The 19,136-nt window shown below is 43.0% G+C and overlaps 1 protein-coding gene across 2 annotated transcripts in view; it reads left to right on the top strand.

The window, feature by feature from the left end:
• LOC126418435 (vesicular glutamate transporter 1-like) overlaps window positions 1-19,136 on the top strand; it is a 135,730-nt gene that overhangs the window by 78,389 nt on the left and 38,205 nt on the right. For both annotated transcript variants that reach the window (XM_050085192.1, XM_050085193.1), the window contains exons 7-8: window positions 8,137-8,260; window positions 14,481-14,757. In XM_050085192.1, coding sequence (XP_049941149.1) covers window positions 8,137-8,260; window positions 14,481-14,757 — 401 coding nt within the window. The remainder of the gene's footprint in view (window positions 1-8,136; window positions 8,261-14,480; window positions 14,758-19,136) is intronic.

Raw genomic sequence — 19,136 nt, 5'->3', positions numbered from 1 at the left:
TTCGCGTCCGGGTGCTAAAGTAGGCCCAGGATATTCCTGCCTGTCGCAACAGGCGACTAAAAGGAGTTTCACACGTTTCGGCCTTTATGTGGTCCTCTGTAGGGTTTGACTTCCATTTTTCAAAATTTTCCCAAAGAGCGAGCGAATTGGAGAAGGGCGCCTTACATGGTACATCATGTCCGTCATGCGCTTAGCGCTGAGACCTATCGCATCCTTTGTCACCATGGAACTGCACTTCTGTTCATTCTCCAACTGTTGGGTGAGGTCACCCTCCTAGGTGCGTATTTTTCCATCAACTGTGCAGTATCATTTTCTTTGCTGATGATGATAATGGACTTGTTTGCGCCAGATATCCAGCATGGTAGGCAGTCCATTGTGGTGGGGCCACCATATACCCCACTGGTTGTAGTCCCCTGACCACACAGGAATCACTCTGCTGATGCCTGTGCCATTAACTCCCCGTGTATGCCGAGGAGTAGATGCCCATGTCACTGGGGCATTGGGACTCTCGGCAATGGCAATCCTGCCAGATGGCCTTTGCTGTGCTGGGTGGCGCCCACAGAGAGGGCCTTTGGTTGGAGTGGGTGGCATCAGGGCAGATGACATGCGATGAAGCATAGTACATCATCTCTTGCTGGGAGTCGAACACCAGCAGTCTCTAAGCGTTCACAGGGTCAGGCTGAGGGTGGCAGCGGCTCTTATTCGCCCCGGTACCTTGTATGTTAGAGAGCTGACTAAGAATCTTTAGAGGACAAGTTTGGGGAGGTGGGGGGCTTGTCCAAAATGAGATCTGGGTCAGTCTTGATAAAAAAAACAACCTATGCCCAATCATGGGCGTTACTTGCTTGTGACAAGCTGGGGGATGTTTGTGTAACCATCACGCCCCATAAGAGCTTAAATATGGTCCAGGGTATCATATTTCACATGGACCTTCTTTTGCAGTCTGACGATGAGCTACATGCCAATTTAGAGTGGGGAGGTGTACATTTCATTTGGCGTGTCCACCTTGGTCAGAGGGATAATAAGGTTGCCACCGGTGCCTTGATCTTGGCCTTTGAGGGTGATACATTACCCGAGAAGGTCAAGGTGATGGTCTACTGATGTGATGTAAAGCCCTATATAACTCCCCCAATGCGGTGCTTTAAATGTTGGAAGTTCAGCCATATGCCTTCCCACTGTACTTCCAGCGTCACATGTCGAGATTGCAGACGGCCATCACATCCCAATACTCCATGTGCCCCGCTTCCATCTGTGTCAGTTGCGGAGAGCACCATTCGCCTTGCTCGCCTGACTGCAGGATTCTCCAGAAAGAAAGGAAAATCATGGAGTACAAGACCCTGGATCGACTGACCTACACTGAGGCTAAGAGGAAATTTGAATACTTACACCGCTGCTAGAACAGTTCTACCCCCATCAGTTCCACCAATCCCAGTAAACTCTCAGAGCCGGAAAACTACACTTGCTCATTGATGGTGAAGGGCACTTCCCTCCCTGTTGCTCCTGCACCACCTACTTTGGGAGCAACACCCCCCCCCCCCCCCCTCTTCAACCATCGGGAGTATCAGTCCCCACTTCTGTACTGGAGAAGTGTAACTCTTCTTTGGCTCTTCTCACTAGGAAGGGGTCCCTTGGATCACTCCCTTCCCAGGTTTCTGCTAGTGGGAAAGATGAGACCCAGCAGTGGCTGAAGAGCCCAAAAGGAGCTGGTTGTAGGGTTTCACACTCATCTTCAGTCCTGGAGACTGAATCAGTGAAATCCTCCCAGGCATGGAAACCCAAGGAGCAGCGAGAGAAATCCAAAAAGAAGATCCCCAAGACCAAGGGAATTGCGGTGGCACCCACACCACCACCACCACCACCACCACCACTACCTACAAGCTCTGTGTCTGCGGATGAGGTAGAGATTCTGGCATCCACTAAGGACCTAGACCTCACCGGACCCTCAGACACAATGGATATAGACTGCTCCGGCAATAATTCAGTGACAGCAGATGACCCTGAGGTGTAAACTACCTCTTTGAATGTTCAATGCCTTCCCAGTCTCATGGTGATATCATCCTCCAGTGGAATTGTGGCGGTTTTTTTCCACTGCCTGGCTGAGCTACGGCAACTGTTAAGCTTTACACCTGCTTACTGCATTGCCCTCCAGGAAACCTGGTTTCCAAAAATGCAGACCCCTGCCCTCCGCAGCTATAAGGGATATTACAGGAACCATAGCGACTATAATAAAGTATCAGGTGGAGTTTGCGTTTGTGTCCTAAACTCAGACTGTAGTGAAACTTTGCCCCTTCAAACCCCCCATGGGGCTTTTACTGTCAGAATAAGGACGACACAGGAAATAACTGCCTGCAATGTATATCTTCCTCCATTTGGTGCAGTACCTCTGAATGTATTAGCTGCACTGATTGATCAACGCCCTAAACCTTTCCTACTTTTGGGGTATTTTAATGCCCATAAACCCTTGTGGGGTGGCACCGTGCTTACTGGCCGGGGCAGAGATGTCAAAACCTTACTGTCTCAGTCCGACCTCTGCCTCTTAAATACTGGGGCCACCACATATTTCAGTGCGGCTTATGGTAGTTACTCGGCCATTGATTTATCAATGTGCAGCCCAGGACTTCTCCCATCTGTCCACTGGAGAGCACATGACGACCTTTGTGGTAGTGACCCCTCCCCCATCTTCCTGTCACTGCCCTGGCATCAGAGTCACAGACGCCTGCCCAGATGGGCTTTAAACAAGGCAGACTGGGAAACTTTCACGTCTGCTGTCACCGTTGAATCTCCCCCACATGGTAACATCGATGTGATGGTTGAGCAGGTGACAACAACAATCCTTTCTGTGGCAGAAAACGTGATGCCTCACTCTTTAGGGTGCCCCCGGCGAAAGGCAGTCCCTTGGTGGTCGTGAGACGTTGCTGAAGCAATTAAGGAGTGTCGGCGAGCTCTACAGCAGCATAAGTGGCACCCTTTGCTGGAGCACCTCGTAGCCCTTAAATGGCTCCGTGCCCACATTCGCCAACTTATCAAATGACGGAAGCAGGAGTGTCGGGAGAGTTATGTCTCGGCCATTGGGTGTCATACGTGACCTTCCCAAGTCTGGGCAAGGATCAAACGTGTTTTTGGGTACCAGACCCCCAACTGGTGTTAACATAAATGGCATGCTCTCCACCAACGCAGTCGCGATTGCCGAGCCCTTTGCCGAGCACTATGCTCGAGCCTCTGTGTTGGAGAATATAACCCCCCCAGCCTTTTGCACTCTCAAACAGAGGATGGAAGGAAAAGTCCTCTTGTTCACTACACACCACAGTGAATCCTATAACGCCCCGTTTACAGAGTGGGAGCTCCTCATTGCCATTGCACATTGCCTCGACACTGCTCCTGGGCCAGATTGGATCCACAGTCAAATGATTAAACATCTCTCATCTGACTACAAGTGACATCTCCTCATCATCTTCAACCGGACCTGGTGCGATGGTGTCTTTCCATTGCATTGGCGGGAGAGCTCCGTCATTCCGGTGCTCACACTCTGTAAAAACCTGCTTGATGTGGATAGCTGTTGGCTCATTAGCATCACCAACATTCTTTGTAAGCTGCTGGAACATATGTTGTGTCGGCAGTTGGTTTGGGTCCTAGAGTCACGTGGCCTACTGGCTCCATGTCAGGGCGGCTTCCGCCGTGGTCGCTCTGCCACTGATAATCTTGTGTCCGTAGAGTCTGCCATCCGAACAGCCTTCTCCAGACGCCAACACTTGGTTGCCGTCACTTTTGATTTATGAAAAGCGTATGACACGACCTGGCGACATCGTGTCCTTGCCACATTATACGAGTGGGGTCTCTGAAGCTCTCTCTCGATTTTTATCCAGTATTTCCTGTCACTTCATACTTTCCGTGCCCAAGTTGGTGCCTCCCATAGTTCCCCCCATATCCAGGAGAATGGGGTCCCACAGGGCTCTGTATTGAGTGTATCTCTATTTTTAATGGCCATTAATGGTCTAGCAGCAGCTGTAGGGCTCACCTTCTCTGTATGCAGACAACTTCAGAATTTTGTACTGCTCCACCAATACTGGTGTTGCCGAGCAGTGCCTACACGGAGCCATCCACAAGGTGCAGTCATGGACTCTAGCCAATGGTTTCCAGTTTTCGGCCGCAAAGTCGTGTGTTATCCACATCTGTCAGTGTCATATCGTTCATCCGGAACCAGAACTTTACCTTAATGACGATCCACTCACTGTAGTGGAGACATATCGGTTCTTGGGACTGGTTTTTGATGTCTGATTGACTTGGCTTCCTCACCTTCGTCAGCTTAAGCATAAGTGCTGGCAGCATGTCACTAACTGGGGCGCAGATCACTCTACACAGCTGCAGCTCTACAGAGCCCTTGTTCAATCCTGCCTTGACTATGGGAGTCTGGTTTATGGTTTGGCAGCACCCTCAGCATTGTGTTTACTCAGCCCAATGCAACACTGGGGCGTTCGGCTAATGACAGGAGCCTTTAGGATGAGTCCAGTGACCAGCATCCTGGTGGAGGCTGGAGTCCCTCCATTGAAGGTTAGGTGTGCACAATTGCTGGCCTCTTACGTTGCACACGTTCGTAGTTCTCCTGTGCGTCCGAATTACTGTCTCCTTTTCCCACCCAAAGCAGTTCATCTCCCGCATCGGCGGCCCAGGTCAGGGCTTCCAATTGCAGTTTGTGTCCAATCCTGTCTATCTGAACTGGGGTCCTTGTCCATACCACCTATACTTGAGGTCCATTCATGCACACCTCCATGGTGTACACCTAGGCCGCGGCTTTCCGTGGACCTTTCACATGACCCTAAGGACTCAGTTAACCCCATGGCTCTCCGCTGCCACTTTCTCTTGATTCTTCGCGTGTACCGAGGCCTTGAAGTGGTTTATAGCAACAGCTCGATGGCTGATGATCGTGTCGGCTTTGTGTAGTCCATGGAGGACATATTGAACAGCATTCCTTGCCCAATGGCTGCAGTGTTTTCACTGCTGTGCTGGTAGCTATATCTCGTGCTCTTGAGCACATCCTTTCATGCCCTGGGGAGTCGTTTCTTCTGTGTACTGACTCCTTCAGCCGCTTACAAGCTATCAACCAGTGCTACCCTTGTCATCCTTTGGTAGTGAACATCCAGGAGTCCATCTACACCCTGGAACTGTCCAATTGTTCAGTGGTGTTTGTCTGGACCTCAGGTCACATCAGAATCCCAGGCAACGAAGCTGCCAGGAGGCTACGTGGAAACCGCTAATGGAGATTGGCCTCTCGGCAACTGACCTGCGTTCAGTACTATGCTGCAAGGTTTTACGGTTTTGGGAGATGGAATGGCATAACAGTATGCACAATAAACTGCTTGCCATTAAGGAGACTAAGAATGTGTGGAAGACCTCCATGCAGGCCTCTCGCAACGACTCTGTGGTTCTCTGTTGGCTCCGCATTGGCCACCCTTGGGTGACAAATGGCTACCTCCTGCACTGTGAAGACCCACCTCTGTGTTGGTGTGGTGCTCGGCTGACAGTGGCCCCTATCTTGTACAGCTGTCCGTCTTTGTCTGCCCTGCAACAGACTCTTCAGTTACCAGACTCGTTGCCATTAATTTCAGCTGACAACGCATCATCGGCTAATTTAGTTTTACATTTTATACGTGATGGTGGGTTTTATCATTCTGTGTAAGTTTTTGGGCATGGCCTTTGTCCCTTTGTGTTCTCCATTCTAATGCTTTTAGGCTGGATGTTTTAATGTGTTGCAGAGTGACTGGCTTTTCCTTTTCATTCTTGTGGTCGGCCAGCTACGGCCATCTGCTCTCTTGTTTTTATCACTTCTACCTGTTTCTTGCTTGTCTCTCTGGTTTACCTTTCCTGTTTTGTCCATAGTAGTGTTGGTTGTCCTTCTGTCGTTCTTCTGGTTCTTCCGTTCTCCTGTTATTGTGCTGTACGTCTCCTTTCTTTTCTTCTTTCCCTTGTGTAATTATTTTACTGGGAACAAGGGACCAATGATCTCGCAGTTGCCCCCCCCCCCCCATCCCCTCCCCCTCCTTTAAACCAACCAACCACCAGCTAAGGGGTATCCCAAAGCTTTTGGGAATACTTCTTACCAGCGCTGTCTATACCTGACATCTTTTGGTGTTACGCTGCACGAGTGTAACTGATAAACATTCAGTTTCTGTTTGTTGTGGGTTCGCTGCTGGTGTTGGAACACATTGCTTCTCTCTGCAATATATATTATTCTGACCTGTATCAGCTCATACCTTTATTGCGTTATTAAGTTTCTAGGCTTGTTTTCACATTGTGGTAAGTAAACTTTAATATCGATAAGAAATATTTTTCAAATAAAGTAAAGGAGAACAGAAAACACTGTTCATTATTTTTTGCATGTAATGGCAACATGTAACAGCTCACAAAAGGTTAGTGGGAAATCCATTCACCATCACACATTGGTGGCTAAGCACTTATCTTTCTTTGTTTTCACCATCTCAGTGTATAACACTAATGCTTACATGTGAATGAATACCCCAAAGAGTTGGTTCCAAGTAAGCTACACCTATAATGTAGTAATCCTATTGTGTAATGTTAAATAGAACCACAGCCAAATGTATAGCCATGCTGGTGTACAGTGATAGTGGTGCAATTATTGTTGGAGTGATGCAGTACTGGAAGGTTACTATGGCTGGTGAAGTAAGGCTGCAGCAGATTGAATAACGCAGTGGTGGAATGCTGCTGTGGCTGTAAGAGTAGCCATTGGTAGAGTGAATGTTTTATAGTAAACTGACTTAATTACAGTCTTATAGGAGGTTTTGTACACACAGGGTTTGATGTAGGATGTACCAAAGGAGCATGAAACTTGGTACAGGTGTCTGGAAGGCCAAATAGGAAGAAAAAGAGGGAGCATGAAACTTGATACAGGTGTCTGGAAGGCCAAATAGGAAGAAAAAGAGGTTTAAATTGTGAAATAAAGTATCTCCTGGAATCAGTGTAAAATAATTCAGAATGGAAGGGGCTCTTTTAGTAAGTGGTCATGCACTGATGAATTTTTCTTAATTTTTTTGTAATTTTAAAGATCTGTGCACAATGATGCACTTTGTAAATTATTTTATAGTTTTGTTAGTAGTTAGTTTATAATTCTCTCTACTCCTGTCAGTACATATTAGTTGATTATGTAAACTGCACTGAAAATCTGAGAAGAGGAGACTTAGATTTTCATGTTTGTAGGCAAATCACAAATACAAGTTTAAAAATATTCATAATATAAAGTTGATTGTAAGTTATGCCCTATGCAGTATGTCTAGTTTATGTAAAGTTCCCTCATTTCTTTTACGCTATAGACTTTAGTAGGCTACCTTTATCAATGTCACACTAAAGTTCAACTTCTGTGTAGTCTTCCCACATTCATTTTGCCCACTGGATGGTAACATCTTTAGGTACCTGATCATCACCCATTCAGTACAAATGGTTTTTGCCATCTTTAAATGTCTACATTCATCAGTTTCAATGTGTATGTGCTAAGTGGGAAAAAAATTTCAGTAACTTCACACAGAAAATCTATCTAGAGCAGGGTGTTACATCATTGCAGAAATTTTGCTAATTCCTGTAATTTCATAATATACCAAACTTGCAGGTTTAGGCTATTCAGGCAATTTGTCGTAGAGTGATTGAACATTTGCCGTATGGAACCAGTGCAGTGGATGACCAATGTGGCTTTGCAGTCAGTCTGTTAACATTATGGTTAGAAATAAAATCATATCTCCTCTTAATTTATGTACATGAAATACCTGCTGTGTTCCCTCCCTCCTCCCCCCTTCCCCCCCCCCCCCTCTCTCTCTCCCTCCCTCCCTCTCTCTCTCCCTCCCTCTCTCTCTCTCCCTCCCTCTCTCTCTCTCTCTCTCTCTCTCTCTCTCTCTCTCTCTCTCTCTCTCTCTCTCTCTCATTTCTACCATTCTGGCACATAATTAATTAATTTTTGTGCTCTCATGTCTATCTTGTCCATGTGTGACTTCATATTTTGCAGTGCATACTCTGAATCCTGTTCTGAAAATTAGATGGAAACCTCATAAACTAATGAGAGAGAGAGAGAGAGAGAGAGAGAGAGATTTTTTTTGACATCAAAGACAGTTGAGAATTAGTTACAAATTATTTCAGGACATGGTGGTACCATGGAAGCGTTTCCTGACATCATTACCAGTATGGGCAATAATGATTGCCCATTTCAGTGAAAACTGGGGTTTCTACACACTACTTACAGAACTTCCAACCTTCATGAAAGGTACGTTTGTTGTGAATTATATAGTGACCACATGCGAGGTTTTGAGGAGGACAGGGAGGGGGAAAAATAATTATTGTATTTCAAGAAATCATTGCTGGAAGTGAGATGGAAGCAGTGTACGGAGATGGGAAACCTCTTGTTGGTAATATATGGTGCTTCCACTTTAGAAAGCCAACTGGCAGTATGTTAGAAATGACAGTGTCAACATGTCTATATATTTTTTCGAAAGTATATCCACATATAACTTTATTATAATTATATTTGTTATATTTTCATGTGTTTTTGTAAATAACTTTATATTGTCATAGCTGTGTTAACTGTATCTGATTTTATATTGATGTCCAAATGCTGGAGGATAAAAGCAGCTGGTTGTACATAATAAAAATAGTTCATATTGTCCAGAGTTAAGAATGTTGTAGGTGAAATTCCCATCTCTTCCGTCACTATGAAACTGATGTACAAATATGAGGTTGTATAATCAGTGCAGTGTGTACTTGTTTTCTGTAATAGTTATTTTATGCTAGACTTGCTGATATACTGTTGTTTTCATGTTCATTAAATATGATTCTATGATACGATATGATATGATATAATATGCATTTGGTCAAGATTCAGTGAAATGTATGCAGAAGACCTGATGATGGCAGCTTTGTTTGCTGAAACCAGTCATCACAATAAATGCTGTACAGTAGTGATCTTAGCTGTCTGAAGTTTTACTTCTGTTTCTGCATAGACCTAGATTACCCACTATTTTGATAATGTCAAGCATATATTCACGTATGGGTCAAATGAGTGTTTTGTAAGCTACTTCTTTTGTTGGTGGACTGCATTTCTTGATAATTTCTTGAATCAATCAGTCTGTCTGTTACGTGCTCCTGTGACTAGTTGTATGTGATCATTTCACTTTAAATTGCTTCGTATGCATACTTTCCTCCAAACCTCTCTCCCAATCCGAAACCTCTGTCCTATCCAAAGGCCTCACCTTCAGCCCCACTCCCAGATTCAACCAAACAGCCCTCGTCAAAGATTTACTGTCCTACACTCGTACTCTCTGCTGGAAGTATCACTTTGCCATGAAGAAAAATGATCCTAATCCTACTCCTAATGATCCGACTCCTCAAGACACCATCCAAATTGAACCCTGCCTGGAACAGTTCCGTCCTCCGTCACAGCGGGACCCACCTCCTCTTCCTCAAAATCACCCTCTCCAAAGCTTCCAGGAATTTCTGACTTCCAGCCTTGCATCTCAATCCTTCTTAAAAAACCTTAATCCTACACCCAACATCACCACTGCTTAAGCCCAGGCTATCCGTGATCTGAAGGCTGACCGATCCATCGTCATTCTTCCGGCGGACAAGGGTTCCACGACCGTGGTACTTGATCGTCGGGAGTATGTGGCTGAGGGACTGCGTCAGCTTTCAGACAACACCACATACAAAGTTTGCCAATGTAACCTCATTCCCGATGTCCAGGCGGAGCTTCAAGGAATCCTCAGAACCTTAGGCCCCCTGCAAAACCTTTCACCTGACTCCTTCAACCTCCTGACCCCACCGACACCCCGCACCCCTACCTTCTACCTTCTTCCTAAAATCCACAAACCCAATCATCCCGGCCGCCCCATTGTAGCTGGTTACCAAGCCCCCACAGAACGTATCTCTGCCTACGTAGATCAACACCTTCAACCCATTACATGCAGTCTCCCATCCTTCATCAAGGACACCAACCACTTCCTTGAACGCCTGGAATCCTTACCCAATCTGTTGCCCCCGGAAACCATCCTTGTAACCATTGATGCCACGTCCTTATACACAAATATTCCGCACGTCCAGGGCCTCGCTGCGATGGAGCATTTCCTTTCACGCCGATCACCTGCCACCCTACCTAAAACCTCTTTCCTCATTACCTTAGCCAGCTTCATCCTGACCCACAACTTCTTCACTTTTGAAGGCCAGACATACCAACAATTAAAGGGAACAGCCATGGGTACCAGGGTGGCCCCCTCGTACGCCAACCTATTCATGGGTCGCTTAGAGGAAGCCTTCTTGGTTACCCAAGTCTGCCAACCCAAAGTTTGGTACAGATTTATTGATGACATCTTCATGATCTGGACTCACAGTGAAGAAGGACTCCAGAATTTCCTCTCCAACCTCAACTCCTTTGGTTCCATCAGATTCACCTGGTCCTACTCCAAATCCCATGCCACTTTCCTTGACGTTGACCTCCACCTGTCCAATGGCCAACTTCACACGTCCGTCCACATCAAACCCACCAACAAGCAACAGTACCTCCATTATAACAGCTGCCACCCATTCCACATCAAACGGTCCCTTCCCTACAGCCTAGGTCTTCGTGGCAAATGAATCTGCTCCAGTCCGGAATCCCTGAATCATTACACCAACAACCTGAAAACAGCTTTCGCATCCCGCAACTACCCTCCCGACCTGGTACAGAAGCAAATAACCAGAGCCACTTCCTCATCCCCTCAAACCCAGAATCCCCCACAGAAGAGCCACAAAAGTGCCCCACTTGTGACAGGATACTTTCCGGGACTGGACCAGACTCTGAATGTGGCTCTCCAGCAGAGATACGACTTCCTCAAATCCTGCCCTGAAATGAGATCCATCCTTCATGAAATCCTCCCCACTCCGCCAAGAGTGTCTTTCCACCGTCCACCTAACCTTCGTAACCTGTTAGTTCATCCCTATGAAATCCCCAAACCACCTTCCCTACCCTCTGGCTCCTATCCTTGTAACCGCCCCCGATGCAAAACCTGTCCCATGCACCCTCCCACCACCACCTACTCCAGTCCTGTAACCCGGAAGGTGTACACGATCAAAGGCAGAGCCACGTGTGAAAGCACCCACGTGATTTACCAACTGACCTGCCTACACTGTGATGCATTCTATGTGGAAATGACCAGCAACAAACTGTCCATTCGCATGAATGGACACAGGCAGACAGTGTTTGTTGGTAATGAGGATCCCCCTGTGGCTAAACATGCCTTGGTGCACAGCCAGCACATCTTGGCACAGTGTTACACCGTCCGGGTTATCTGGATACTTCCCACCAACACCAACCTATCCGAACTCCAGAGATGGGAACTTGCCCTTTAGTATATCCTCTCTTCTCGTCATCCGCCAGGCCTCAATCTCCGCTAATTTCAAGTTGCCGCCACTCATACCTTACCTGTCTTTCAACAACTTCTTTGCCTCTACACTTCTGCCTCGACTGACATCTCTGCCCAAACTCTTTGTCTTTAAATATGTCTGCTTGTGTCTGTATGTGTGGATGGATATGTGCGTGTGTGCGAGTGTATACCTGTCCTTTTTTCCCCCTAAGGTAAGTCTTTCCGCTCCCGGGATTGGAATGACTCCTTACCCTCTCCCTTAAAACCCACTTCCTTTCGTCTTCCCCTCTCCTTCCCTCTTTCCTGATGAGGCAACAGTTTGTTGCGAAAGCTTGAATTTTGTGTGTATGTTTGTGTTTGTTTGTGTGTCTATCGACCTGCCAGCGCTTTTGTTCGGTAAGTCACCTCATCTTTGTTTTTTTTATATATATATATATATATATATATAAATAGAAAGATGATGAAACTTACCAAACAAAAGCGCTGGCAGGTCGATATTTTTCCCACGTGGAATGTTTCCCTCTATTATATATATATATATATATATATATATATATATAGAGAGAGAGAGAGAGAGAGAGAGAGAGAGAGAGAGAGAGAGACACACACACACAGCATACATTTGAGTCCAGTAACAAACAGCACTGCAGTGCACTACCTGCAGTAAGAACGTATGATATTATGCAGCTTATTAATAGCCTCAGAAATGAAAGATCAGCAGGATTAGATGAACTTTCTCCATATCTATTGAAGAACGCAAACATGATCTAATGAAACCACTAGTTAATCTAATAAACTGTGTTCTCAAAGACGATATGTTCCCTGACAATTTGAAACTGGCTGTAGTTAAACCAATACACAAAAGGGGGGAAATAAAGTGTTTCCTAATATCAACTTTCAGCAAACTGATAGAGAAAATAACATTAAAAAATCCTGGAACATTGCAACAGTGCTGACATATTAGCTGATTTCCAGCTTTGTTTCAGAAGAGGTCAAAGTACCACGTCAGCAGCAGTACTATTCGTCCATCATGTACTTGAAAAAATAAATGAAAAATACCAAGCAGCAGCGGGAGTAGTCCGGTATCCCTCAAGGGCTTTTGATAGGATGCATCATGACGTGCTCTTATTAAAAATTGCAAAGAGTGGTGTGACTGGAAAACTCATGCAATTGCTAGAAATGTATTTAAAGGGTAGACAGCAGTGTACGGAGATTATATACTCTAATGGAGAAATACTGGAGAGGAGAAGGTCAAGTATAAGAAATATACATTTTGGTGTTCCTCAGGGCTCCATTTTAGATCAAGTCCTATTCATATGCTATTTAAATGATTTCCCAAGTTCTCTTGACAATAAGCAATTGATCACTATGTATGCAGATAGTACATCAAGTGTCTGCTGTGCAGACAGTGAGCCCAGCCGAATTGATGAAATACATAACTTTACTGAAAAAGCAAGAGCTTACTTTGAAAGAGAGGACCTAAAAGTAAACATAGAAAAAACTAATATTATTCCTTTGAAACCAAGTGGTCCAAACAGACAAAATACTGTGACTGATACAATTCTACCAAAAACCTGTGCAGATTGTAAATTCTTGGATTTATGCATAGATGACAGACTTTCATGGAAGCAGCTAGCTGATTATGTATGTGGTTTTTTTTATGGTCTATATGTATTAAGAAGATTGTCACCATATCTTAATTCTGAAACCCTAAGGACTGTTTATTATGTTAGTGTACCCTCTCTTGTCTTACGGAATAGTGCTGTGGACTGGGACATGCCAAACTAATATGAAAATTAATGATATGAATATAATAGAGGGAAACATTCCACGTGGGAAAAATATATCTAAAAACAAAGATGATGAGACTTACCAACAAAAGCGCTGGCAGGTCGATAGACACACAAACAAACACAAACATACACACAAAACTCAAGCTTTCGCAACCAACGCTTGCTTCGTCAGGAAAGAGGGAAGGTAAGGGAGAGGGTAAGCAGTCATTCCAATCCTGGGAGCGGATGGATATGTGTGTGTGTGCGCGAGTGTATACCTGTCCTTTTTTCCCCCTAAGGTAAGTCTTTCCGCTCCCGGGATTGGAATGACTCCTTACCCTCTCCCTTAAAACCCACATCCTTTCGTCTTTCCCTCTACTTCCCTCTTTCCTGATGAAGCAACCATTTGTTGTGAAAGCTTGAATTTTGTGTGTATGTTTGTGTTTGTTTGTGTGTCTATCGACCTGCCAGTGCTTTTGTTTGGTAAGTCTCAGCATCTTTGTTTTTAGATATAATATGAAAATTATTTTCATACTGCAGAAGCGAGCCTTGAAGATCATAGTAAAAGTAAAACCAGGAACTTCTTGCAAATCCGTACTCATTAGACACAATATTCTCAGAGTTCAAGCCATGTGCATACTAGAAACTGTAATGTTAGTGAAAGAAGACACTAAGATCAACAAACTTTCATATGGTTAACAGAAGATTAACAGTGAAAAGCCCTTATGTCAAAGTTTTAATTGCTTGTTACCAATATTGACAGGGGATACTTTTAAAAAGAGAGTCAAGCAATGGCTTATTGAAAAATGCCCTTATAACTTGAATTTATCATGAATCATAATGCCATAAGAAATGATGTAAACTAAAAAAATTGTAATTGTAAAAACTTCATAAGTAGCCGAAAAGGAACATACAGGCCTGTAAAATTACATTTAATGAGTGATAAATTTAAATAGAAACTCTTCAATCCAATCACACAGCCGGTCTGATATTCTGTAGCTATTATTTTGTTCATTAGGTGGCAGTGAAAAACTAAGGATTTTTGTCTTGTTGATCCAATGTTGCAATGAAGTCCTACATAATGAACTTATTATTTTATGTCAAGATGATCATTTTTAATTTATTAAATAAATATAATTACTAGCCTATGCTGTATTAAATGCAGGAGGTGTAGTTATTGAAATTTCTCATTAATATTACCTGTACTTTTATTTGGCAGCCATACTGTTGAGTGATAGTTGATACATTTCACTGTTTGCATGTAGATTTACATGTTAGTGTCAGCTCACTGTAGAGTTTCTCTGCAAACAATTTGTTGTAGAGCAGCTGGGTTTTGATCTACAGTCTGCTGGTCTCCTGGGATCACTACCATACTTGGTCATGGGCACTGTCGTGCAAGGTGGGGGCTGCCTCGCCGATTGGCTGCGAGCAGGTGGTCAGCTGACAACCACACAAGTACGCAAGCTGCTCAACTGCGGTGCGTTCTCGTGCCAAACGCTTTTCCTGGTGGCTGCTGCACATGCCACAACTCCTGCTACTGTTGTTGCCTGCCTCACTGGTGCTGTAGGATTTGGAGGATTTGCTTGGGCTGGATTTAGGTAATTTGAAAGGCATATTTTTTTCACTCATCAGACATGTGGTCATAGGTACTATGGATATAGAAGGTGTATCATAATTAATAGTGAAAACTGACACAGGTGAAAGTATATGAGGTGTGGCCATAAAACAAGAAGTCAATTGCTGTACAACATTTTAATTAAAAAACATACCTATTTACTTATTGCCACCCTCAATATACTCCTCTCCACTACACCTACAACACTCCATGCGAATGTTCCATTGATGGAAACAGTGCTGGAAGTCTTCCTCCATGAGCTTCCTGATAACATGTGCTGCTTTTTCTTTCATTGCTTCAGTGGACTGAAATCTAGTTACTTTTAATGTAGATAAGTCACCTGGTGCTAGGTCAAATGAATAAGGTGAGTCGTCTAACATTGGAATGCTGCACTTCACCAGAAACCTCTTAACCTTCTGATAGGCGCACCTTCTATTCAGACGAGGGTGGTTGTGCGTGTCTCGCAGATACCACTTATTGTTAATGAACTTTGTCTTTTTAAACATTAAATTTTTATTGTAAAAGTAATATTAGGTATTATTCATGAGATATAGAAACAAAAGCAAGGTAAAAAATTTATTTAAAAATAAAGTTATGTTTCAAAACCCACATTTTCTTCTTGCAGTTTCTCTAGGTACTGATACTTACTTTCCTTGTATGAATGTCAAATTTGTACCTGATTATGCCTGAAATTTTGGTTTCTCAATATACTGAAGTTATTTGGAAGTTGAAATACAATCAACGCAAACATTTCTTGAATTATGTAAACAAAACATACCGTCTATATATATCTAAAAACAAAGATAATGTGACTTACAAAAAGAAAGCGCTGGCAGGTTGATAGACGTCTGCTTGTGTCTGTATATGTGTGGATGGATATGTGTGTGTGTGTGTGTGTGTGCGCGCGAGTGTATACCCGTCCTTTTTTCCCCCTAAGGTGAGTCTTTCCGCTCCCGGGATTGGAATGACTCCTTAACCCCCTCCCTTAAAACCCACATCCTTTCGTCTTTCCCTCTCCTTCCCTTTTTCCTGACGAAGCAACCGTTCGTTGCGAAAGCTTGAATTTTGTGTGTATGTTTGTATTTGTTTGTGTGTCTATCGACCTGCCAGCGCTTTCTTTTGGTAAGTCACATCATCTTTGTTTTTAGGTATATTTTTCCCATGTGGAATGTTTCCCTCTATTATATTCATACCGTGTGTGTCATATATATATATCACATTTGAAACGGGTGATTATTTAGAAGCTGAAATATAATCATTGCAAACATTTCTTGAATGCTGTAAACAAGTAAACTGTCCACATATTTCATATTTGAAACTGGCGATTCATGTTTTCTTTCTAACTAAACGTGGCCTACATCTTTTCTTCAGAGGCTCCTGAGGTTGATCTTCTTCTCCTCTTCCTTGTTGCTGTTGGTGTTCATCTTTTGTGTGTGACACAAACGTTTGTATGGAGGTCTACAGTTACTTTAGTACTTCTCCTTTTTATATGTACCTGCACAAGTTTGTTCGAAAGATATCTGATATATTTTCTTCTCTTGAAATTATTACTGATGTTTCCTTTCCAGACTATAAATGAATTTATGGCAGCAACATTCATCATCGAAAAAAACACCACCAGAGGCCTTCGATTTGTGTTTCTCACAACACTGAAAGACCCACAGAGTTTTTCAACAGTATCGACAGCTCCTTTTGTGTGATTGTAAAAAGTTATAATTTGTGGTTTCTTGAGATCACCTGTTGCTTCATCAATTTTTCCATCGTTGTGAAGGCTGGATATCAATAAAACATTCTTGTACTTTTTGGCACATATGAAACAAGTGTTTCCTCTTTCTGAAAACAGACTTGAGTGGGGCTCTCGCTTTCTGGTCGCTGTGAATTCTGGAGGAATCTGAGGCTTATTTTTATGTAACATGTGAATGTATGAAATTTTTTTTGGTGCCTATTTCTTTACCAAATTGTAATCTGTAAACCAATTGTCAGCCTTGATATTTCTCCCACTATAGAAAATGGTTGCTGCTAACCTTTTCACAATTTCAGATGGTTTATTTCTTATGCTAATGGACACTTTGGTTGGGTTCCAGTGTTTATATCCGTATTACATGTATAATATAGCTGAGAGTCGACCAAAGCATACATTTTTATGCCATATTTGCTTGGCCTTTTTGGCATGTATTGTATGAAACCTCATCTACCTCGAAAAGCCTTGAGTTTTTCATCAACTGTGTCATTTTCACCAAGTGAAAAGCATTTTTGACTGTTCACAATGAATTCTTCAAAAATAATTCTCGTTGGAGTCAGGGAGTCAGTTTTTCTTCGTTCTCCTCTTGTTTCCACATCATCAAAACAAATAGATTGCGTTAAAAACTTCAGTCATGGTGGTTAGGAAGTCATCCATCCACCATAAGTCGTCGAGATTCAGACAGTTCGTGTGGTACACCCCAGCGAGATAAGGCAGCACTGTTTCCAATGTGTCTGTCTGTTGAGCGTCCCTTGAAGAAGAATAGTTATCTTGTATTGTAAGAATAAATTTGTTTGTATTTTCTACAATATGTTGACTCTTTGTGTCAGAGATGAGGCATTTCCATAAATCTAGAATATTAGTCACACTTTTCACAGGTTCAGTTACTCCAGCCATATGAAGTATAATATTTCGTGTACCTCATCTTTGCCTGTTCCTTGGCTCTTTTGCCGTGACCAAACCTCGATTTTTTTAAATATTATTATTTATTTATTTATTTATTTAAAAAAAGCTTGAAATGTCGATTTCTCATCTTTGTCGTCTTTTTAGCTGGACTGAGCACTCAGTTCCATATCAGAATCTGCATCTCTTTCCGATATGTGCTCTTCTTCATCAGTGTTGCCCTGTTGCCCTGATCATCCTCATCGTTGGTATTACACAGAATTGCATTTATCACAACTTCAGCATCCAAAGGATTGTTTAAATTATGCATCTCTGTGTCCCTCATAGTACCTAAGAAATAAATATGAAGTGAAACTGAATAAATAACATGATGCAAGCATTGAAGGTCACGCTTATGTGACACATACAATTTAATTTCATTTCATTGTCAATTCGAGACATGTAAATTCACCATTAACACTACTTTAAATTACTAATAAGCATTAAACATTCAACAATAAATAATGGAAATTGAAAAGTTAAAAACTTACACTGAGGGTCGCGCGTATTCCTCAGATATGAAACATCTGGTACTAGCTTGCTGTTTACAGTAGTGGGCAGTGGCCAGGACTGAAGTAGGGTGGGGTCAGAAGAGGAGGCTAGAATAAAGAGGAGATTTCCATCCCTCCCACTTTCCAAGAAAAGGTAACAAATATTATCACTGCGTATCTGACACATACACTCACCTATTGGAAGGTTAAGAGACAATATGGTATGAGCCTGTATGTTTTATTGATCAACTTGTTCTTGCACAATTCAGGTCTTTTTTTCTTATTTTCTCATGAAGTTGAGCAAGAACTTCAAGGTAGTAATGTTGATTGATAGTTTGACCTTCAGGAACCCAATTTCCATTTATATAGTTAAAGAACTGGGGCAGTGGATTTTTCAGTATCGTCAAGATTTACAATATGATCTCAGAATGTTTGAAAGAATTTGTAACACACCGTTAAGGCAAACGCAGTACTGCATGCAAGTGTGGGACCAGACGAGGTGGCACAGTGGTTAGCACACTGGACACACATTTGGGAGGATGACGGTTTGAATCCCCATCCGGACAGTCAGATGTATCTTTCCTTAAACACTCCAATGCTGGGATGGTTCCTTTGAAAAAGGGCACTGCTGATTTTCTTCTCCATCCTTCCCTAATCTGAGCTTCTGCTCCATCTCTAATGAGCCTGGTGTTGACCAGACATTAAACTCTAATCTGCCTTCCTTCCTTTTCTTCAAATGTGTGGGCTGTGTACCATAAATTGCAAGATGTAGTGCATTGAAGCAGTAGAGTACGCCTTGTTGAGGTAGGCCATGGCTGAGAATTGAGCCTAATTAGGTGGGAAAATTCAAAAGCTTACATTTCAGATAAGTTTGTACACTATTTCACAAAGAAGTTATTGGCAGCTGCTATTATGGTAAACCTAGTATATCATACCTTCACAAAATGAATTGTATTGTTTTGCAGTGCACTGTTACTATTGGTTTGTATAACATACGAGCATTTATGATCATTGACCACAACTGGAGGGCCATTTCATGAAAAGCTATTGCTTCAGTTTGCTCTGAAATTATTCATCAGTTAGCATTTTTATTTAACTGGATAATAAAATGAAATAGATAACAAAATAATGAAATGGAATAGATAGTTCCTATAACATAAAAGGCTGTTTGTGGCCAGTCCCAATTCT

This window comes from Schistocerca serialis, chromosome 9 (genome assembly GCF_023864345.2).
Source record: "Schistocerca serialis cubense isolate TAMUIC-IGC-003099 chromosome 9, iqSchSeri2.2, whole genome shotgun sequence".
Lineage (NCBI taxonomy): Eukaryota > Metazoa > Arthropoda > Insecta > Orthoptera > Acrididae > Schistocerca > Schistocerca serialis.
The sequence above is the reverse complement of the archived record's forward strand: the minus strand, read 5'-3'. Positions and strand labels throughout refer to the sequence as shown.